General features: G+C 39.9%; 1 protein-coding gene across 2 annotated transcripts in view; it reads left to right on the forward strand.

Moving 5' to 3' along the window:
• The window catches only part of SLC38A6 (solute carrier family 38 member 6), a 46,795-nt gene extending 40,019 nt beyond the window's left edge, over positions 1-6,776 (forward strand). Inside the window, exons 13-16 of one of the 2 annotated variants that reach the window (XM_081934668.1) lie at positions 1,366-1,490; positions 2,535-2,679; positions 2,774-2,868; positions 4,304-6,776. In XM_081934668.1, the coding sequence (XP_081790794.1) occupies positions 1,366-1,490; positions 2,535-2,679; positions 2,774-2,868; positions 4,304-4,384 (446 nt within the window). In that variant the 3' untranslated portion in view covers positions 4,385-6,776. The remainder of the gene's footprint in view (positions 1-1,365; positions 1,491-2,534; positions 2,680-2,773; positions 2,869-4,303) is intronic. The other variant, XM_081934669.1, reaches the window with a different exon arrangement.
• Positions 6,777-24,067: the final 17,291 nt, after the last annotated feature.

A 24,067-nucleotide genomic window follows, 5' to 3' on the forward strand; every position in this document is an offset into this window, starting at 1 on the left:
CAACTTCTTCCCTAGCTTTCTGTCCAACATTGCCTGCAATGCTTAGAGTCAAAAAAAGTTGTCGCTCCTGCTTTTTATGTCACATAGACTTCTAGAAGTGGGGTACCAATCTTTACCTAGATCAATTACTTGTGCAAATTCACCTCAAGAGAAACGGGTCCCCACAGAGAACTTCTCTCAGTGTATAATGCAAGCTTAAATACCAATGTAAATATATTATCTATGCCCTAAAGTGGGTTTTCCGAGTAACATTTGCCAAGCAACAAACATAACAGTAATGAACATCTGGAAAAAAAACCTAATGTATGTTGTAGCTTCACGCTTTTCAAATTTACAAACAGAAACAATTTCTAGACATTTAGTCTCTAAACTGCAAGTTCAATCGCCAGCATACGCTTTCTTTGACTACAGAACTATTTTTGTTTCTCTGCATAAGCGTACCAAGATAATATAGAATATTTAGATAGTTTGGGTTCATGTGGCAAGGGAGGATGGAAAATTGAAATAACTGTAATTGTAAACATTGTAACAATGAAACCATTGTTCATCTTGAGAAAGCATAATTGATTTTGAAGGGATGAGCTTGGCTAGTGGCTGATGGCAGCCTCAAGCATTCCTGAAAATTGGCATCCAAATATATATTGATCTACAACCTTCACACAAGTGTTTGTGTTTTTATGATGTTTATATATGCCACCTTTTTCACCACATACTGTATATTAAATCAAGCCAGTTTTCACAAAAATGAAACAGTCAAACACACTTAATTAACTTAGTGTTGCTTATATAAAACATTCCAAAATCCATACAGGAATATCTTTATTAAGCCAACAGAAATTTTCTAGAATAGTGGTAAACCTTTGAGTTTCCATGAACTCTTAATTAGACAGGTTGATTAAAAGCCAGGAAAAAAAATTGACAGGGTGGTCAGGGGAAGAATGTGGCAGATATGGGACTGATATTTGAGCCATGTCTGTTTCAGTTTATATTCTTAAATTATTGAACCTCGCCCCCTTCATTTTTTTAAAAACTTTGAACCATCTTACATGATGAAGAGATCATGGAAACACAAACGCCTGCAAGTATTTGTGATAGCTAAGCCTAAGGAAGACTAGATAAATCTGTGGATTTTAGATAATTTCTCATGGCTGTCATTTGACTATTACTGCTTTTAAATAAAACAACTATTCAAGCTGAAATAATTCAAATAGTGTTTTTTTTTAGCAAAAAATAATTAGTCTTCTGATGTTTCTTTAAATCTTCCTTTAAAATAGAGGAGAATATTGCAGTAATAGACTGAGCTCCTATGGAATTTACAATGTGAGAATTAGGTGTTGCTACTTAATATACTTTAAATAATTTCAGACCACGTGGATTCAGAATTGCTCCAAGGATACAGCAAGTACTTGCCCCGTGACACAGTCATCCTGACAGTAAAACTGGGAATCTTATTTGCTGTGCTGCTGACGGTGCCTCTAATTCACTTTCCTGTACGTATTGCAAAATATTTGGTTTGCTGGTCTAGCCGAAGTCATTCTTAATTATTTGCAGGCCCTACAAACAGTTTGGCTGCCTTACTCATACTTCAAATAGATCAGAGTGTTCATGTCTTTTATGAGCATTAACAGCAACAGAGGAATGAGACCTAAACCAGTATACTAATTTGTTTTGTGCTTGTTTGGAAAAGAAATAGTTTTAAATTTGAGCTGACTTACAGCATTGCAATTTGCAGAATATGATATTCTTAGAATAGATTTGGTATGCACATCTGTGTGTATTTTCTTTTTGTTTGGCTTTTAAGTTAGCATGCAGTGTAATAAGTAAATGAAAGCCAGCAAAAATAAGTTCTAATGATATTCTGCAAGCTTATTTTTAACAGGGGTTAATGCAAAACCACAAAACTGCTGCTGGTCTTGGCCTTTTCCAAATTCTCATCCTGAAGTTTTTGCTATTTGGGAACTAAGCGATATAGTAACCCAGTAAAACAATTTTTATTGTTGCTCAGTAGGCAGAAATGGTATTGAGAACATTTCCCTGTGGCCAGTTTCCCATTTATACATTCTGTTTTGGAGGGTGAGGGTATAGAGAGGGAAAACCTAATATATAAGAAAATTTCTATTCATACGTAGTTGGATTTCTTCCAATGTGTTGGCTGTCAATCAGTAAGTTTAGTTAGCAATGCAAATGGAGTTACAATCACAGTAAATATATCTGGAGATTCTCAGTCACCCAGGTCATAGTTGTTCTTTGTGTGTTGTTTGCATCCCAGATAGGACTGGACTTTCTTGGTTTCTTATTGAAGACATTTCACTTTTCATACAAGAAACTTCTTCATTTCTGAATTAAGACTATTGAGACTAGTTCTGAACAGAAGAACCTTCTTTGATAAGAAGTGAAACGTCTTCAAGGAAAAACAAAGTCCAATTGTCTTTTAAAAAAGCACCTTTGGCTTTCAGTAATTAATTAAATGTTCTTTGTGCTATTTATTTTTATTATTGTATTGACATGCTTCTTAAATCTTTTGAATTCTACAGGCAAGAAAAGCTGTAATGATGATATTTTTTTCACATCTTCCTTTCTCCCTAATCCACCACATTTTCATCACTTTAGTATTAAATGCAATTGTTGTTTTGCTCGCAATGTATGTTCCTGACATCAGACAACTTTTTGGAGTAGTTGGTAAGATCATGTGATTTTCTTCCTATTCCTGCATTTTGAAACCCATTCATATAGAGCTTACAAAGACTAAAAGACTTGTCCTATCTTTTTCCAGGGTCTACCACTTCAACATGCTTGCTCTTTGTATACCCTGGGCTATTTTATCTTAAGATTAGTACAGAGGACTTTATATCATGGCAAAAACTTGGGGTAATCTACTTTTTCTTTTTAAAAATGCTTGTTCAGTTTGTCATTGTTTTAAGTTGCAGGTACAAATTCATGAACTCATTTCTGATTGGTTGAATACCTTGCAAATATGTCATATGCTGGAACTAAATTAATGTCAATAGTGCTAATGGTATATAGCAGTGGTGGTGAACCTTTTAGACACAGAGTGTCCAAACTGAAAGGCACACGAGCGCCAGACCCCCGTCGAGCTGGCCAGCACGCATGCGTGCCTCGGAAACCCAACAACCAGTTGGCTGGCGCACATGTGCGCCTTGGAAACCCGATGACCAACTGGCTTAATTGGGGCGATGGTGCGCCTGCCCACAGAGAGGGCTCTGCGTGCCACAGGTTCGCCATCATGGGTATATAGGAAGGGACGATGTAATGTAAGTCAGAATAATAATGTGCACTTCTACATCTAATATTGTCTGTTCTAATTTACAACAATTCATGACCTGCAAACAAAATATTTTCTATTGCTCTTTCTGAAATCCTTTTCGCTTAAGGACTGACATTTGGAGTAGGCTTTCTGCTAAATGCACTAAAATACATAAGAAATGTGCAAAGGGACATAATCTGATTGTGTGAAAGATAATTGCATTTGTCTGGACTCTCTTCCTGCGCATTCATTCAGTAATCTGTAATTCATTCTCTTCCTTTCCCAACACAAATACAGTCAAATTTATATCCTAAAATGTCGCCATTCAGAAAATTCAGACTCTGAAGTTCAAAAATTATCTGCCATAATTCTGCAATAAATAATTTCATCATTCCTCACCCAGACATTGTCATTGGAGACCCCTAGTAAATCTAGTCAATTGGTTTGAAGTCAGTACTATCAGGCATAAAAATACGCTCCCCTCCCCACCCCAGTAGTGGAGTTTTCCTTATATGAAGCACTTAGGGAGAAATGTATCAATATTTGGCTGCTGTTCTGTCTGGGTAACTATGAATTTTTGGCAGATGCTTTTCTGCATGTCTGGATTGTTTCAAATTTTGAAATGCTAATGAAACTTCAGCATGTTTCAGATTTGGAGTGAGTCTTTTTTTGGGAGGAGGAGGCTTGCTTTGATTTGGACATCTCTTGCATCTGCATGAATCACTCCACTTTGGTTTGGCATTTGGCCAGTTATTTTGCGCAGCGCTCATTGCTATAGCCATAGTCAGTCGACAAGGGCAGTTCTGCTAAAATCATTTCCTAAGCCACAAATCTAGCTTGTTTATTGCAGGGTGTTGTCCTTTTCTCAATGATACCCACATATCCATCTGAAAACATGTTGATATGATGTGTTTTAAATGCAACTCTACCACTATCTAAAAAGTAAAACGATGACATTACAATAATTGCTTTAATTAACAAAAGAGTAATTGATTTCTGATTTTAAGATTCTTCTGTTTGTCTCACTTTTATTCACAGGCATGTGCCCTACTAGTTTTTGGCCTCCTTGTTGGTCTTCTCAGTTTATCAGTAATCATATACAGTTGGGTCCACCATTGAAAGTATTCCTGCCTGCTAAAGTCTAGAATTGTACGTAAGAAGAGGTGCTAAAATAAATAATTTCCACAGTGTTTTAAATAAAATGTGCTGAAGAGAGTTGAGTGATGGCGTTCTACAAACTCTGTGTAAACTTGCATGCAAACAACTACTTGAAATAGTTGGAGGGATTAATTCAGAGCTCTAGAATGAAATGCTCTCAATTTTTGATGACATTCTGCTCTACTGCATCTTACCATCCAATCCTAAAATATCCTTACTGTTGTCTGATCTTGATCATCACCTGAATAAGGAATACAAAGCTGAAATTCAATCCATTAACTAAATAAGAAATAAAGAAATTATGACTTCCGGTGGCGCCGCAGGCCTTGGAGGACGCTCCCTGGGGAACACCAGCCCGTGTTTGAGTAACAAGCGGCTAGAATAGCATAAATCAGTTGTTTTTGAAGGGGCAATTGAAGATATTGTTTATGTGTTAAGAAAAAATAAATATAAAAATGGAAAATAATGGAAGAAAGTAATTTGGCTGAAAGTGAGAACCAAGCTATGATGTAAAATGGATTATGTAAATGAGAGGATGTAAAAGGAAAGATCCGGTCAACACTTTGTTTCTATAATATGTGTAAATTTGTACTAAAAATTAAAAAAACTTTGGATTAAAAAAAAGCTGAAATTCAATCCTGACAGGCTGGAGGTAATGTTGGTAAGGAAAAAATTAAGGTGATTAAAGGGAAGCTGGTTCTGAATGGAGTTCCCATGCTCCTTTAGAGTGAGCAGATTTGCAATTTTGGAGTGGCATGTGACTCCTTGCTGTTACTGGATTTGCAGATGGCACTAATGGGAAAGGAACATATTTGCCCAATGGCAGCCATTGTGCCAACTGCAATCCTTCCTGGCCAGTTATCTGTAATGAGAATGATCCGTGCCTTTGTTCTGTGGAGCTACCCATGAAAAATATCCAAAAATGGCAATTTGTAAAATGCAGCAATCAGGCTGCTGATTGGAGCAAGGTTCAGGATCATATGTTACCTGTACTGAACATTTCTCTTGGCTACCTTTGCCTGCAAGGTAGAATTTAGGATGTGTTACTAGAATTCAGAATCTTTCTAGCACAGGGTGCAGCACTGAGATCTAGCTGCATTCACAGATGTTTCCAATTTAAAAAGAACTTTCTCTGGTTTAGTATCATAGAAGATTCATTGGAGGATATTATTTCAGTTTATAGCCTGGATGGAGCTGTCTTATAGGGCTGTGTGAGAGTAGTTCCCATTATATTGGAGAGCCCATATTCTCAGAAAGCAGCTACTGTACAAACTAACTCTTTTATCCTTGATTAATGTACATGAATTGGGAATTAATTCTTTCTTGTCTCAATGTAGTGTGGATCTCGCTGCTGTTGTCATTGTTTGACTTTCTAAAGCCCTGAATATAGTGCTTAAGGCACTGTACTAGAAATCAGAAGATCACGGGTTCTAACTCTGTCTTAGGCACAAAGCTGGTCGGGTGACCTTGGGCCAGTCACTATCTCTTGGCATTATCAATTTCATGTATGTCTTTGCTCTGCAAGTAGTAGTTAGTGTAGTTGCATGAGGAAGCACAGGGCATAATATCACATTATGTTGTTTATTTCAAGTCTTCGGTGTGATAAAAGAACTAACCAGAGATAGAAGGTCTCTCATAGTTCCGTCACAGTTTGTACTATGGCAACTGCCTGCCTTTCTGGTAGATCCTGGTAGACAGGAATCATGATCATATGAGCTTGTTCTACTTTATTATAAAATCACATTAACAGAATCTTGCAAGTCTGATAATACAAATCTCTTGCCATGTTTTTAAATAGCGCAAGAAGTCAGGGACCCTGGAATGCCTTCTTTGTTGGTGCTCCTACATCTTTCTGAGCCCCATATGGCCCAATCCTGCTGTCCTTTAGGGAAACCATAAAGACCAGCTTCCTCCAGCAGGCCGGGCCATGGGGCCAGTTGGTGTGCTATGACTAGTTTATTTTTTATGTGTAGGAGCCCTGGTGGCACAGTAGTTAGAATGCAATACTGCTAATTCTGCCCACAATCTGGAGTTTGATCCCGACTGGCTCAAGATTGACTCAGCTTTCCATCCTTCCGAGCTCAGTAAAATAAGGGCTCATATTGTTGGGGGCAATATTCTGATATTGTAAACCATTCAGATAGTGTTGTAAAGTACTGTGGAACAGTATATAAGTTTTAAGTGTTACTGCTATTATATTCCTGGACAGCTATTTATTACCTGGTCCTTCTTTTACTGTATTTTTAATTTGTCCTACATACTGCCTTATGTAATTTGATGATTTGGCAACCTTAGAAATCCAATAAATAAGTAACTAAAAAGCAAATCCAATAAATAAGCAAAATAAAAATTGCAGCTGGGAGAAATAGCCTGTGTATTGTTGTTGTGTGTTAGTGAATAATCCTCTATTGGGGAACAAATGCGGAAAGGTTATGGCTAAAACCCAACAAGACAGGTGGTCTTTTGAGAACTTTTTTGTTGAAACTGATTGAAATGTTGCTGCACCTGCTCCTGTCAGTTTTACAGAAATGGCTTGCAGAGAGCCTTCCTTGCAGAAAACTTGGATTCACAAAATGACGCCTGGCCCAGTCTAAGTTTAATCAAAGCTGCCGTTCAAGACAATTTACACTTCAGTAGAGAAGCAAGAAATAGTTACTGTGCCTATCAATATGTTCTGACTGCAAACTGAACTCCAAGACATCCATCATTTTTATACTTTATCATATTTAAAGATAAAAATCATGAATTAATAATATGATCAAGTTAAGCTCCTTTTAAGTACAAATGTGCATTAAGAAATCTCCATTGTAAGAAGCTTCTGTAATGTCTACAAGAACCTAATTCAAACCATATGAATATAACTTGGTAAAGCCATTTCATGCAGCTGTATCTTCTTAAAAATCTAAGATTGTGTTTGGAGAAGGGAATGTTACTGGTTAGTAACCACCACTGCTTTCTGAAAACCTTTAAAAAAAAGAAAAAACAAGATGGAATTTAGACATTTTCTTCATGGTGTGTGGAGTCCCTATAATAACAGAGGTTTCCATACAAGAACTCTTTATATAAATTCTGCCTGGAAGCAGAAAAGTAGCCAGCTTGATCTGTTTTGACATCAGATGCTTAAAAGAAAGAATCATGTGTCATGTTAGGACCGCCATGTTATCCAAAGTGATGAACATCTGAAATATTCAGAGTATTTTTGACCCTGATTGCTGAATTACTGTCATGTGGGGTCAGTGCTGCCTTTTTCAAAATGGCTGTCTCTGAGGAAATGGCCACCCACAACAACAGAACTCCCACACCTGACTCAAATGCCTGGGGAACAGTTAGTTCTTCAGTCAACAAAAATGTTGGAAAATGAATTGTTAATACAAGTAGTCACCAACTTAAACTCTAGGCAGTTCGTTTAGTGGCCATTTGAAGTTACAACAGTGCTGAAAACATGACTTATGACTATTTTTCACACTTGTGACTGTTGTAGCATGAATAAAAGGTCATGATCACATGAATAAAAGTCAGATGCTTGGCGACTGACTTATATTTACGATGGTGCCAGTGTCCCAGGGTCATGTGTTCCCCTTTAGTGACCTTCTGACAAGCAAATTCAATGGGGAAACCAGATTCACTTAACAGTTGTATTATTAATTTAACAACTGCAGTGATTCACTTAACAAATGTGTTAAGAAAAGTTGTAAAATGGGGCAAAACTCACAACAAATTGATCACATAACAACATAAATGTGACAATGCCTTCCAAGTAGAGTTCGTTAGGAATCTTAACAAACTGCAGAGGATGGTTTAATTTTTTAAAGCTCATTGTTCATGTGATGAGTGTGAGGGAAATATTTGCATCTCTAATTATATTTGTACCAGAATAGCCTGTAAGTTTAGTTTTGCCTTCAGCATATCTTGGCACATCTGGTATTATTTGTGGAATAAAATCAACAAAATAATGTTATATATTTTCCAAATTTCCAATTATGCTAAAGGCTGAGGGGACCTTTTGTCCTTTTTTGTAAATTTGATGCTCAAAGGAAGTAAGTATCTCAATAATAGTTTAATGTAAAATTATGAAATTAAACCACAGGCCGGGTTATGACAAGAATTTGGAGTTAGGAGCTCCTCATTATTTCCAGATGGACAGATAGAGTTTAATTCTGGCTGAAAGCTTACAAAAGCAACATTGCCTTCTGAGCCCTTCTGCCGATGTGCCTAAGCTTCTCACAAAGAGAAGAAACCTTTCCTGCCCCATGTCTGCTCCAACATTGTTCAGTTCCAAACCAATTGACCCATTTCCCCACAGAGTTTATACTGTCTACCAGCATTCTATACTAACATTTTTCTTTCACCACTTGGAATGTTCATAATCTAGTTATGGTCTAAAATACTAAAAACATATGCAGAAGAACTGCTAAATATATGGCAGCCTAGTTCAACTCAATATTTCAGTCCTTCACTGCCTTTTGCTTATTTAGTTTCCCTTTGCTGCATACACACACTTGTGTTCCTACTGTTTTTTTTTTAGTTCTTTCCTTTTTGATCTGATCTGATATTTGTGTTTTCTTTGTTTTATCCTCCCCTCCCAACTCTTTCATAATGTATGTTCATAGGATGTGAAGCCTGTTATAAAAAAGTTAATATAGTTGCTTGTATAGTAGGTTTTGGGTGGCTCAGCGGCTAAGACGCTGAGCTTGTCGATCAGAAAGTTCAGCAGTTCAGCGGTTCGAATCCCTAGTGTTGTGTAATGAACTCCCATTACTCGTCCCATCTTTTGCCAACCTAGCAGTTCGAAAGCATGTAAAAATGCAAATAGAAAAATAGGGATCACTTTGGTGGGAAGGTAACAGCGTTCCATGCGCCTTTGGAGTTTTGTCATGCCGGCCGCATGACCACGGAGACGACTTCAGACAGCGCTGGCTCTTCAGCTTAGAAACGGAGATGAGCACCACCCCTTAGAGTCGGGAACGACTGGTACATATGTGCAAGGGGAACCTTTATGTTTGTCCCCTGAGTATTCTTTAACACAGGGGTTCCAACCCCCAGTCCATGGACCAGTAGCAGGCCATAGCCTGCCAGAAAGTGGTCCATGCAAACAAGTGAAGTCCTATCTGGGATGCAAACAACACACAAAACTATGTCACCTCTGGTCAGCAGGAAAACCTCTCCACAGAACCAGTCCCTTGGGCCCAAAAGGTTGGGGCCCGCTGCTTTTAACACATTGTTTAGTATATGGTGTGAATTCAGTCTGTAACGTTACAGTAGCTAACAATGATCTGTTATTGGGCTAGCTCCACATCAGCATACTATTTACATCAGCTATTGAAAATACTCAACAACCCAATTTTCTTCTATATAATCATTTTGTTGGAGCCACACGTATTTAAAAAGAAACTTATTGGAGAAATTAATACACCACACAGAAGCACAATTGTTAAACTGTGTCTTAAAACTGGCTGAATTCCCACACACTGCAGTAAGTCAAACAGAGTATGTGAATTCTGCAGTTGAAACCTTAAATCTTTAATTTTCAAGGACCTACTTTAAACATGGCTAAGTCTGAATCCAATCGGGTGTATTTAAATAAAGCATTAAAATATATTCCGTTGCAGTGGTGCTTGGTTTTCTTGTTACAATACTTTTGCCAATATAGAAGCCAGAGAGCATGAGCTGCATTCTTGATCTGGAATAAAATTGCTCGGTATATAAACACATGACAAGTGATCATCATTGCTCCTTCCTTTCCCAGGATCTCTTAATTCTCCAGATTCATGAGTTTAGTTATGCAGTTAATACCCAGCTGTCTGAATCTGTAGGATAAAAATCCTAAACAGATAACAGATGGGAAGAAGAACGCACCTTATGCAAAAGGCAAAGATAGCTGAAAATCAGTTATTGCTCTTTAAAATTTCATCCCCTGGGACATAATTCAGTATCATTCTCTAGGAGGAAAAAAACAAACACGAGTTCTGTGTGCATTATGAGTTTAAATATCCATTATCAAGCAATCTTCAAATTTGAAGAGCATAGCGTGCATTACTATAGTATAATGATTCCTCAACTGTTAGGATAATCAAATAAGATTTGACAGTACAAAAAAAGGACACATAGGAACCAGAGAAAATTCATGGATGGGGACAATTTTTAAATTATTCATACAAAATTGGCTGGGTTGATTATAAAATACAAGTAGTCCTCAACTTACAACCATTGTGGTCCATGAAGTTACAACAGCACTGAAAACAGTGACTGATGACCATTTTTATACAGCCATTGCAGGATCAAAATTAGGCGCTTGGCAATTGGCATGCTGTTTATGACGGTTGCAGGATTCTTGTGATCAATTTCTGAACCTCTGACAAGCAAAGCCAATGGGGAAGCCAAATTCACTTAACCATGTTACTAACTTAACTGCAGTGATTCACTTAACAACTGTGGCAAGAAAGGTGGTAAAATGGGACAAAACTTAACTGTCTTGCTTAACCATGGAAATTTGGGAGTCAGTTGTGGTTGTAAGTCGAGGACTATATGTAATCTACTGTTGGAAGATTATACAAGAAACAGAACATTCAGCCTTCACCAGCTTGGTATCCACCAGAAATGTCCCATTGTCTCCAACCAGCATGGCCATTGACCATTCTTAGGTTAGCAGTGGCATCCTTCTATTGATTGGAAAGTAGATTGGAAGGTCAGGCAATAATATGATGCTGCAAAGGCAATTGTAGTGGGTGCGGCATAGGTAACAATGAGCTATTTTGTTCTTATTTGATTTCTCTTTAATTTCGAAATGAGAGACAGAAACCAAAAGTTGAACTTGTCCAATTCTCAGTTGCAATCTTATCTATACTATCCTGGGAAAAGGTACCATTGAACAAAGTGCCCTATTTCATGGACCACATTAATCTATTAAGCCATAAACTCTATAACAGCGGTGTCAAACTCATGTCATGGCAGCATTGCGTGACGTATTGGGAGTTTCCCCCCCTTCGCTAAACCGGGCGTGGGCATGGCCAGCATGTGATACATTTGGCCCATGGACCAGCAGTTCAACAGCCCTGCTCTATAAGAACAACTTGGTTAATTTGGTTCAGATGAAGACTTGAGGGCCTTTGTGAGTGTCCCAGGAGTACTGTAGATTATCTGCTGATCTCTGAATTGTGTTAAACTCAATGCTGTTAATAATGTTTATAATTTAGCGTAAGAGTGAATGATTGGCTAATATAAGCTAAATTAATGAGACAGTGTGATGTGATTATGATGATAGACTTGAAGAAGGAAGATCGAGGTTCAAGTCTTCCCTACATTCTGTGCTGATGTTTCATCATAATGGCAAGTCATGATTCTTTGGCTGTTCCAATGCACCGCCATTCACTATTTCTGAAATGAAGGAGAAGCTGCTTCATTCTACATTTTGCCTCATCAATGAGTTCAGATAATCTTTTCCACCTCTTCAATTGAGTCAAACAAATATTTACAAAGGTGTTTCAATTTGGGGGAAAGTACTTGTAAAGTGCCAAGTATGGTGGATGTTGTGGTGTAAGATGGTGAGATTTATCTTCACAATTACCTCTTGGGTGGCTTGTGAGTAGTGAAGCCTAAAATCATATTGCATCAACATTTCCTTCTTGTGCTTGTGAACTCTGCTTAAGTATCATTTCAAAGTTTTGAGTGTTGCACTGCAATGTTCTGAGTTGATAGTGGTGCAAGTTTAAGAAAATACATGTGATTAACCCCATCTGCATCCCCCCCAAATACCGTGTTTTCCCCAAAATACCACAGGGTCTTATTTTCTTTTTACTTACAAAATATGGCCTTGGGCTTATTATAGGGGAGGGCGTATTGTTTTGGGATTGCCGGGCGGCTGCTCCCTTGCACACTGGCTCCCGAAGAGCCGGGCACAGCCTCAGGGGCGAAGCAGCCATGAGGTGACCAAACTCACGAGCAACTGCCTGGCAAACCCACTCTCCAGCCGGGCAGAGTGCCATTCACTGACCTAGGGGGTATCCCCAAGGCGCCAAGCCACGTGGCGCTCTGCCCACTCCCCAGCGTGGGCAGAGCCCACTGTTCCAACTCTCTGGAACAGAGAGTTCCAGCAGCCAGCCTACAACCATAGACCAGCCAAGTTTGGGAGTTTGCAACCGGAGAAGACGTTATGCTCAGAGTGCGGTGGCAGTAGCTGCTGCTGCAGGGAGAGCTGGGCCCTGACATGTTGAGGCAAGGGAGCAGCCGCCCGGCAACTCCCCCCTCCGGCCAGGCAGAACGCCACTCCCCAACCTAGCGGTATCCCGAAGGCGCCAAGCAATGTAAGCGCCTTTCTCCCCCCCGGCTCCTGCGGCTTGGCGCCTTCAGGATACCACTATGTTGGTGAGCGGTGCTCTGCCTGGCCGGGGGGGTGGGTGTTGTCCAGGGGGTTTATTTTCGGGGGTGGGCTTATATTTTTGCCCATGCAAAAAATGTGGCAAGGCTTTAGTTTCAGGACATGTTGCATTTTCGGGGAAACACGGTAACTATGAGATTTCCTGCTAAAGCTCGAGTAGTTTCTCCCACAGGGGACACCTTGTGATGATATTCTGGGCTGATGCTTCATCGTAATGGTGAGCCATGGTTTTTTTTAGCTGACCCAGTGCATTGAAGAAATGCTTGCCTTCATTCATGTACGTAGTGATAATTGTCAAATTTCAATTCTCAAAGATTTATTGGCCATCAACTTTTGAGGAACCCATTTCACACAAATCTTAACATATTTGAGAACATCAGGAATGTTCTTGTGCAATGCCATGCTTGGCAGCAATTTCTTTGATCCACCGATTGTCTCTAATTTGTTCCTCAACCTTTCTCATTTGAAATTCATGGCTTGCTGTTACACATTATCCACTTTATTCCTCTTTCATAAATTAATTATTCCCAGTTCACCACTTTTTTTGGTCCACTGCACAATACCATATCAACACAATCACCTTAAACACAACCTGCATTTGGCAATGAATTTCAATTGGAGGGACACTTTCATCAATCAAAAGACAATCACCATTTTTTAAAATCACTGATGAGTACTCACTGTCGACTTCTATATTACAAACAATAGCAAGGTAACTTTTTCTCAACAATGTCACACTAATTGCAATGAAAGGACAACACTAAAGAATATATCAGAAGTTCTAGTGCATCAGTACTGCCATCTGTTGTCAATTTATTACATTGGACAAATTACTTTCCATTCAATCCTTGTATACAAAGCAAGTCATTTTCACATCACAATACTGGCTGCTAAAGTACACAAATAAGTCGCCATTTCCTCCTTATGTATTGCAGCCAGTTGGTGATGCATGAGTTTAATCTTACACTCCCAGGCCATTTCCATTTGGGAACTCCTGTCCCTTATGCTGAGTCAAGTCTTGGATGTCCCCTCAAAACTCCACTGAATGGTATGACATTTGCTTTCCTCTTTCCAAAACTCTCAGTCCTGCGAAGCAACCACCCAACTTTCAGGCCATGGGAACTTTTCACCATTAATTTGATTTGCTGTAATTTTCTAATCTGTTTCCCAGCTAGGCAGACCCACAAGCCAAGTTGATTAGCCTCTGGGCAGGTAAGCTCCCTGTTCAGTTTATTATAAATTGTGCGCCTCCGATTACATCATGCCAGAGAACTGAAACAGTCAGATGGTAAAGGAATCAGGAGCCTTTTTTTTAGAGGCTCAGCAAAGCAAATTTCCCCAGATGAGACATTGCAACATTTCCAGGGCTGATAGGAAAAAAAGTGACATCATGTTCAAGTGAGCTTTAAAGGCAAACCAGGTGCTGAGGGATACTGGGAGAGATTACAAGCTGCCAAATAGGCAGAAAGCTGGATTTAATGTTTTCTGTATTTGCACGTAATTGCAATTATATCTATGGTGAAATCAAGTTCTGGTGGATATTATTACCTCCCCTGAAATTATATGCATTCACTACCCAAATATTATACATATATGTGTGTGTGGATGGATGCACGCCCATTCATATGTATGCACTAAGGCACTTATGTTCTATGTGTGTGGAAAGATAATATATCAGGGTAAGGCAAGAGAAAAGGATATATCATTCATTCAACAAATGTCTGCTTCATTTTCGTGTTCTTTAATGATGTTTAAATCATTCCTGCAAACAAAAAGCGTGACAAGTAGCTGTCTTGTCCTTTGGTGGCAATTTTTTACTTAACAGGGAGATTTTGAAAATGGAGCTAAAAATATGATTCTCACATTACAATTTGAAGGATCTATTTCATACACAATTTCAATCAGTAGGCAAAATAGGTCATTTGAAGCAAAATGCTCCCCCTTGGTGATATCCTTGTGTAAGACAGGTCTGGGAGCATTTAACAGTGGAAAACCTTCACCTGAGCCCAGAAGAGCATCTGTCAGTCAAGTAGAAAAAGTTGGATCAGGCATCCAAAGGAATTTAGACTTGTACAAGTCAGCTTCCTCTATTTGTGGCAGGGGAGCTCATAAACCAACCTAGCCAATTCTCAATCATTCAGTCTAAGGGAGTAGGAATAAAATATAAGCCAAACAAATGAATATGATAAGTCACGGTGAACAGCCCTTTCGAAGTTCCAGGATTTATTTTCACTGGATAAATATTCCAGAAATTTGAAAGATAATTGCCTTTCTTTTCTAAACCAGGTCAGAATCAGTGGTAGGGTGCAGCAAAATATATCTGCATAAACATCAACATCAATCTACTGGCGAGATAGTAATAATGAAAAAGAAAATATGAAGCCATACTATCATGGGCAACAGAAAATAAACTGAGTGAAAAGACCGTTTCTTTTGGCTCCTCCTCACTCTGAATATCTTCCCATTCAAGCTCATATAGACAAGAATTATAGTAAATTTTAGAACTGGTGGCTGTGCAGGATTTGTTTTATCCCTTCTTTCTGTATCCTCTTTTTTTTCGGGTAGAAGGAGGGCGGGGGCTTTAAAAAACCAAAAAAGAAAAGACAAAGAAAGAAGAAAAACATTTTCAGACCCACAGTTCCTGCCCGATAAGCAGGAATCAGCATCAGATAAACAATCAAGGAACCATCAAGGACCAACCACACCCAATCAAGACTGGCAGAGCAAGCTGTTAGATATAAACAACCAGTAAACTCCATTTCCCCAAGCGCTGTTGAGATGACTTATCTAGCTTGCTAACAACACAACTACAGAAAAACAACAAAGCTCAGATAGCACCAATAACTCACCAAACTAAATTGGCAATCCAAATCATTGCCATTTTTCGAAAGCCAGGGTAGAAATCTGAGCCAGAGAGAGATCTACCTAACCAGATGCAGCAGCACCAAGCTGGCTCCTGGCCAATTTCAAAAGCCAGTATCATTGGCCTGGTTTTGAAACTGTGTGGATAAGTAATCACCAAAAATCTCAAGACTGTGAATTAGACTGAGAAGTCTAAAACTATCCTGAAAAAAGGCAAAGTATTTCAATATGGTCACCATGAAAATTGCATGGGCATACTATACAGTGAGTTTACTAGGAGTGGAATGGGTTCCAAAGGTGGTGCAAATGTTTCTCTCACCTACATGTTGGGCAAAGAATGTATCTCAATGAACTTTGTGGCTGATCAAGCAAGATTTTAATCTTGGATTCCCTTGTCATAGGAGAAAGGGGACCCATCCAGGATAGGCAAGAAATAAGAGGTTTCTGAAAGCTGTTGCACAGTCTAATCTAGATGGAGTTCGGGTGTTAGAGGCAATCTCACTTGATAGTATCCACACTGAATCATAAACTGGCCAATTGCATTTTAATCTAATGCAGGGGTGTCAAACTGGCAGCCTGAGGGCCGGAGGTGTCACGCACAGGCCACACCCACCCCAGTTCTGTGCAGGGAAAAAACATCACGTGATGGCAATGTGATGCAGCCAGTTTGACACCCATGCTCTAATGTGACTGTGGCCCTCGCTCATATGTTTAATTTTTAATTCAGTGTATTCTGCAAATGTATTAATTGTATTAATTAAGAAAGCCATTAAGTGTGGGTAAGAATGCAATGCAAAAATAGTATTGGATACTTTTGGAAAGGAGAATGGAATTCTAGCTAATGTCTTTTCTTTTGAAAAAAGCTCTGGTGGCTTTTCCTGGTCAAGGCAAGAGTTACAGATGATGCCAGCGCCTGTTTAAAACTACTTAGTTCTTTTCTTTGTGCTTATCATCGAAAATTAAGATGAAATTGAGAAATATCAGGAAAATAATGACAAACTCTGGAATCCCTTTTTACTAGCCAGTATCTGCAAAGACGAGAAAAATTCTAAATAATACTTATGCTAGGATATAGTCTCTATGCACAATAAACTGGGCTCAGGCCCGGCATCTCAGTGGTAGGTTTGTGGATGGTGCCAAACTGTTTTTAAATGGTGGTTTTTGAATGGACAATATTGGCTTGAGGTCACACATTACGCTAAACCATGAAGAATGACTTACAAACCTAAAGACTCAACCTAAGCCTAAACTCAATAATCTGCTGACTTAAAACTAAATCAGTTAATATAGCCTAATGAAGTGCGTGAACCCAGCTACCAGAAATATAATATTTTCCACAGTTAGGATTAGGATGGCACTTTGGGCAGCTTCCTACAATGCTTTGATGCAGAATCCTACCTGAGAAAACAGAGCTCTGTTTTTGAATGTAAATCTTCATTAGCTATAGCGGTCCAGAATTTTTATTACAGCAGGATATTTCAGCTTAGCAGGCAGTGAAGATCAATATGTTCACACATCCATCAGGGAAGGGCATATAAATGAAACCAGAGCAGGTGTAAAATCTTTGCTGGCGTGTTTAGAAGACCTCTTTGCCTGCTACTGTTGGCAAAACGAACGCAACTCCAGTTTCTGCAAGCTGCCAGCCTCCAGGTGTGCCAGCCTATTCTGATCCGTAGCTAACACAGTCATGACATGGATGATAGGAGTTGTAGTCCAGCAGGTTTGGAGTGAGCTGACCCGAGAAGACTATTAGTAGGCACTGCTTGAAGCCCAGTCCTGGAAGAACAATGCCTCAGTAAATCAGGACTGTTTGCCTTAGTGATCATTGATAACATTCCTTTACTGATTAGATATATTGTGGTCAACAAATGTAAATATAGCCTGAATAGGCACTGGAGTGATTAACCTGCTGCTCACAATCCTTAAAAGAGCTGCAAGTGTAAACGGAGTAATTATTTGGCAATTTACTGCTTGGGACTGATGGTGGTGGCAGATCCCTGGATACTGAAAAGGCATAGTAGGCCTTGCCGAGAACAAGAATAGTATCTGCTGTTGGGATAGAATTACAAGGGCAAGCGTTCCCCTTGCACAATTCAGTCACCTGCTGGGATTAAGGAAGAAAATGTCCTCTTCTGTCCTGTGGGCTGTTATTGCTCAACAGAGGGACATTCTGAAAGTCTTGTATTTCCCCTGTGACATGCTTGGAATGCCTGGAGGACAGACAGGTGATTTTTTTTAAAAAAATGGGCTCCCCTTGTGCTCTTCCCATGGTCTTTTGCTGGCTGCCCTCTACTCCCAAGATTTCAAATCTGGACTCCAAGTGTATATTACCTCCTTGCAACATAACATTCAGACTTCTACTTCCCATTGGATAAGTATTGGGTTGGAGATTGACTCGAAGCCTGGGTTTACTATCAGTCAACAGAATTGTATGTTAGTTGAGAAGTCGTGTCCAACCCATTGTGACCCCATGGACAATGTTCCTCCAGGCCTTCTTGCCCTTTACCATCCTCTGGAGTCCATTTAAGCTCATGCCTACTGCTTCGATGACTCCATCCAGCTACCTCATTCTCTGTTGTCCCCTTCTTCTTTTGCCCTCAATCTTTCCCAGCATTAGAGTCTTTTCCAGTGAGTCCTTCCTTCTCATTAGGTGACCAAAGTACTTGAGTTTCATCTTCAGGAACTGGCCTTCTAAAGAGCAGTCAGGATTGATCTCCTCTAGGACTTACCGGTTTGATCGCCTTGCAGTCCAAGGGACTCGCAGGAGTCTTCTTCGGCACCATAGTTCAAAGGCCTCAATTCTTTGGCGCCCACCCATTCTTATGGTCCAATGTTCACAGCCATACAGTGCAACTGAGGAAACTATAGCCTTGACTATATGCACTTTTGTTGGCAGGGTGATGTCTCTGCTTTTTAGTATGCTGTCTAGATTTGCCATAGCTTTCCTCCCCAGGAGCAAGTGTCTTTTAATTTCTTGGCTGTAGTCCCCATCTGCAGTGATCTTGGAGCCCAGGAAAATACAATCTGTCACTACCTCCATTTCTTCTCCATCTATTTGCCAGGTATTGAGAGGGTCAGATTCCATGATCTTAGAATTGTATATTGAGCCTTTTTTCCTCTGAGGAACTTTGCCTAGGAGAACTAGAACCTATCACCAAAATCCATCCATATATGGCTATTTTAAACCATTATTGCATTTTCAATAGAGCTCCATAAGTATAGCTCAGAATAAGGAACCGCTAGTCCTCCAGATGTTTTAAAACCTGAACTTGGTATGCCTTTAACTATAAGCAGGGGGTTGGACTAGAAGACCACCAAGGTCCCTTCCAACTCTTATTCTATTCTATAAGAGATTTTGTTGAATGATGACCTTCAGCAGCCCATCATCTCACCAACATTCAGAGCAGCTTCAGAGAGCTCCACGTTCCCACCCATTGAACATATGATGGTTTACAGTTCAATATGTGCAAAACAAAAAGTTCTCTTCCTGTCTGCTCTTAGAGGGAAAACAACAGAATAGAAGCGTGTTTTAGTCATGACAATTAAGATTGCCTTTATGTTCAGAATCTCTGTGCTAGTAAATATTTTACCTCATGAGATTCTGAGGACAAATTATATTAGGTTACCATGGAAGGCAGACGAGATGCGCTACTGTGTTAGCCTAGTCCTGTAGGGATCATATCTGCCTCCTACTCAGAGCTAATTTTTAAAATTTGGGCTCCAGCCTGACAAATTCAGGAAATGTCACTTTCTTTGTAGTCCAAATGCTGAAGCTCGCAATACCATCTAGCACAGCAGCCCCACCTCGCATTTGTGTCCATATATTCAGACTGTGCCTGAGTTTATGAAAAAAAGGTATGAATCCCTTCAGACAATGGAATCACTTCCGCTGACCAGTTGTTCCCAGCCTCAATTTCGGGGGAAATGTGCAGATGGAACCAAAACCTATTGTTACCTCTTCATGGGAGTTTTTGGCGACCCAGCTAGATATGCAAATCTAGAACCCTCCTCCTCCTCCTCCTTTTTGGCAAAGGAGGCTGCCTACTTGATTCAGTTAGGATTAATTGAAAGTAGAATGCGGGGAATGCTTCTGGGCTTGCCAGCTGGGCAAACTATGACCCTAATAGGTTTCATCCGCCTTTGCATTCCAGAAAGCATTTTTCTTCCTTGTAGGATTAGCAGGCTGCTTCTGTAGTGTCTCCAGCACCTGCTGAACTTTGCATAACAGCTGATTGCACAGCCACAACTGTCAGTGCCATCCATTGAGCATCTCCGGTCAACTGCTTGCATCTTTGCTTCCTGTCCCATCCTGAGTTTTCTGATTGCAAAGCCTTTTTTTGCAAGGGTGATTGGAAAAGTCAGGCCATGACTGCTGGATTTATCTCAGACAGACACAAGATGGCCCCTTTGGTGACTGACCATGGAATTCGACAGGTTTTCCCCTTCCTTCTGCAGCTGTTAGCTAAGGAACAGCAGGAATCTTCTTGTTTCCAAGATAGGCTTCATTCTTCACATTAGAACGACCAGCTCCCCAGTGAGCCATGGGCTGGTTTGCTTTGGATTTCCACCTACCCTATCAACAGCTCCTTCTTCCCATCCCTCCATCATGGATACATAAGTGATAGAGTTACTCAATGTCAAAAAACACAGGGTAGGCAGGTGTCTTTTTTTAATCAAGGACCGTTCTATTCCTCTAGAAATCATCAAAACACAACCTTCTAGATAACTCATTTTTGGTTTCAAGGCATTCTCTCAAACAGTATGATCTAATGGGGTATGAGCCAATCTCACCATATAGTCAACAAGGCTGCAGAACTTGTTAAGGTGACCGCTTATGCATCACACATGCACTCCCGATAAAAATGAGATGAACAGAAGATGTGCATTTCTAATTTATATCCAACAATTCTGTTTTCCAGCATCTGTCACAGCAAATGCCACATGCCTACAAACTGATTTTGTCTTTTTTAGATTCCTCTGAGTAAAGAAAAAGGGAAGTTGGCAGAGTACCAGTTGCAAACCTGTTTTTCCCACCATGCTTCAGGACCTCTCTTGGGTCCCTGGGACATACATGAAAATAAAATGGTGGATGGCAGCATTCTATAGTACTTTGTTAGAACCATCATCTGCCCCCTCCCCCAATTATCAAGTTTAGAAGTCTCCTGGAAGGCTAGAGTAGATGGGGAGGAGCCACCTTACTTATTACTTAACTGCTTTTTAGTTGGGGAGCACCTGCACTATAACCGCCTTCATTTTCACCTTCTCAAATGTAGCTACCAACCCCCAAATTAGGAGAATCTGCTTTGAATAAATGTGGATATCAACACCTAGAGCAGTGGTGTCCAAACTTGGGAACTTTAAGACTTGTGGACTTCAACTCCTAGAATTCCCCACCCAGCATGGCTGGCTGGGGAATTCTGGGAGTTGAAGTCCACAAGTCTTAAAGTTCCCAAGTTTGGACATCCCTGACGTAGAGGAACGCTGGCCATAATGCATAGCCTCAGAATGTTTCCATCTTTACGACGTTGTTCAGATAATGATAGGAAGTATAAATTGTTGAATCTTTGATAACATTTTGCCTTTTTCATGGAACAATTGGGCTACTGATTCTTTTCTCTTTCTTTTCTTTGAAACGAGCCCTTTGACAAGCAGCTTCATCTGACACCAGTTCTGTATCTCAAGGCTACCTGTTTTTCAATGATTCTTGGTGACTTGCTGTATGCATCCTCCTTTGTTTTCACTAAGCGTGGTTACAATTACATTGACTTCTTCTATTTTTCTTCTCTGGAATTCTTTGCAGTTATACTTTTTATATTTTTTTAAAAAAACTAATTTAATCCTCACTGTTTTTGTGAGGTTGGAGATATGAATGTTGTGGTGGAGCCTCTACAACAACAGGGAAATTCTGTTGGATGACCTTCATCCTCAGGTCGAAGAACAACTTCTCAATAGAGAAGTAAGCTTTGAGTCCCTATATAGGTTGTAGGAAGAAGGTTGTTTTTCCTTTCTCTTCTTCACCTCTAAAAAAGATGTGGAGACTCTGGAGAGAGTGCAGAGAAGAGCAACAAAGATGATTAGGGGACTGGAGGCTAAAACATATGAAGAATGGTTGCAGGAACTGGGTATGTCTAGTTTAATTAAAAGAAGGACTAGGGGAGACATGATAGCAGTGTTCCAATATCTCAGGGGTTGCCTCAAAAAAGAGGGAGCCAAGCTATTCTCCAAGGCACCTGAGGGTAGAACAAGAAGCAATGGGTGGAAACTAATCAAGGAGAGAAGCAACTTAGAACTGAGGAGAAATTTCCTGACAGTTAGAACAATTAATCAGTGGAACAACTTTGCCTCCAGAAGTTGTGAATGCTCCAACACTGGAAGTTTTTAAGATGATGTTAGATAACCATCTGTCTGAAGTGGTGTAGGGTTTCCTGCCTAGGCAGGAGGTTGGAGACCTCTAAGGTCCCTTCCAACTCTTCTATTCTCTTCTATTCTATTCTATTCTCTTCTCTTCTATTCTATTCTATTCTATTCTATTCTATTCTATTCTATTCTATTCTATTCTATTCTATTCTATTCTATTCTATTCTACACCGATTGCCTCCACAAAAACTCTCCTTAACTGGACTTACTTCTGTTCAAATTTGGCAAAGAAAGGAAGTCTTGAATACTTGGCCAGTTGAGACTTTGGAGCTTCTGCATGTACAAAATCTGCCTACTAGAGCTTAGGACTATGGAGTAAGGGAAGAGTAAGTGTTGATCTGATGTAAAGCCGGATCAATAGTGATCATCCTTAAGTTGAGGAAGGCTGCCATAAACCAGAGAGTGCATTTCTTTTCATTGTTGAAGACAGTCAAGATGGATTGGTTAGAACAGCAGGCCAGCCTTCCTGATGGCAGTGGACCTGCTGAAAGCAATGAGAAATTCTTTAGAGTTCTACAGGCCTTTTATGTCTATGTTTATATGTGTGAGTGAATGCACACGCACACACAGCCACGATGACCAATCATTTCTGCAAGCCAATGATTGATTTCCACAGCTGAAAAACAGGATTACACCCCCGTTTTGCCACAGGAGACCGGCATGATGGATGAGTTCTTTCAAGGATTACACTGCAGATAGAGTTGTCAACAGCATGAGTTGTTTTTATTCCCCCATTTCCTCACATCTGTAGAGATAACACAAAGCAGGGCCAATTAATTGTGGTTTCCTGGTGGCATCTGGTTATGATGCCTCCCTCCTTGTGAGTTCTTCCATGGGCTGTAAAGTTAGCACCAGATCTGGTTTCCTCCCTGCTGTGCCTCTTTGCTTTCTATTCTCCATTTGTTTCTGCTCAAAGTTCCTCGATGGGGGAGGCAGAATTTGGTCTCATCTGCACATTCAAGTCTTCCATGCAGCGCCTGGAGAAAATCCAGCTAAACAGGTTTGGATCTGGCCAGTAGTCAGACATGGAAGACTGCCCGAGGGCTAAATAACATATTACACACCGTCCCGTGTAACTTTTTCCAGATGTTTCCTTTTTGGAAAAGAAAAACCTCAACAAACCAAAAATAAACCATAAACCAGGCAGGGCAGACAACAATCAAGATCTGAGTCCTTGGATGAGAAGGATTTCTCGGTTTAACTTTTTCAATGCTTACCCTCTTTCGCTCTCTCATTTCGTTTCTCCCCCAAATGTGTATCTTTCCCCCACACTTAAATTCGTGAATTTATTCACATTATCCAGCCTGTCTTATGGAAATGCAAAATGAGTCTCTTACCATCTCAAAAAAAAATGGAAACTTAAGCAAGATCAAAAGCTTTATTAACGGTTACAAAAATTACAAGAAATTATTAAACACGGGGCCTAATCATGTTGCAACATTTAGACTATACGGGCAGTAGGTGCTAAGTTGTAAAGCTTCATTAATGTTTGCGCCTGCCTCCATTTTATCCCCATTGCCTGCTGCATTGTTTTTAAAAAGGCTGGAGGCTTGCTGTGCTATGTTGAGTGCAATGGAGTGGTATTAGGGAGGAGGCAAGCTCAGTGATGTATGCTTGTGTTAGCCTGTTGCTTTGATTTTATGTGAATAAAACCGTAATGATTTCCAAAGCAATTGCTGTTTCAGTCTGCTGCAACCAACAAAGACCAACATTTATTAAAAGCATAAGACTGAAATCCTCTTAATCAGATGCAACTCTTATTTTGGATATCCCAAAGGTGTGTTTCCAATTATTTTCCATTATTATTTTGGATGCTCAGTGATTCTATATCAAAGGGTACTCAAATGATCTGACTCTAAGACCAAGAACTAGATAAAAGAGATTGCTCTTCTGATTCTCCCTTCCTTGTTTTAGTAAATTTAAAGATGCCTGAATCAAGCCAATTAAGTTTCAGGAATTATGACAGTGCATGTGTTATCCTGGAAATCACA

Source organism: Natrix helvetica, assembly GCF_964273705.1.
Source record: "Natrix helvetica genome assembly, chromosome: 1".
Lineage (NCBI taxonomy): Eukaryota > Metazoa > Chordata > Lepidosauria > Squamata > Natricidae > Natrix > Natrix helvetica.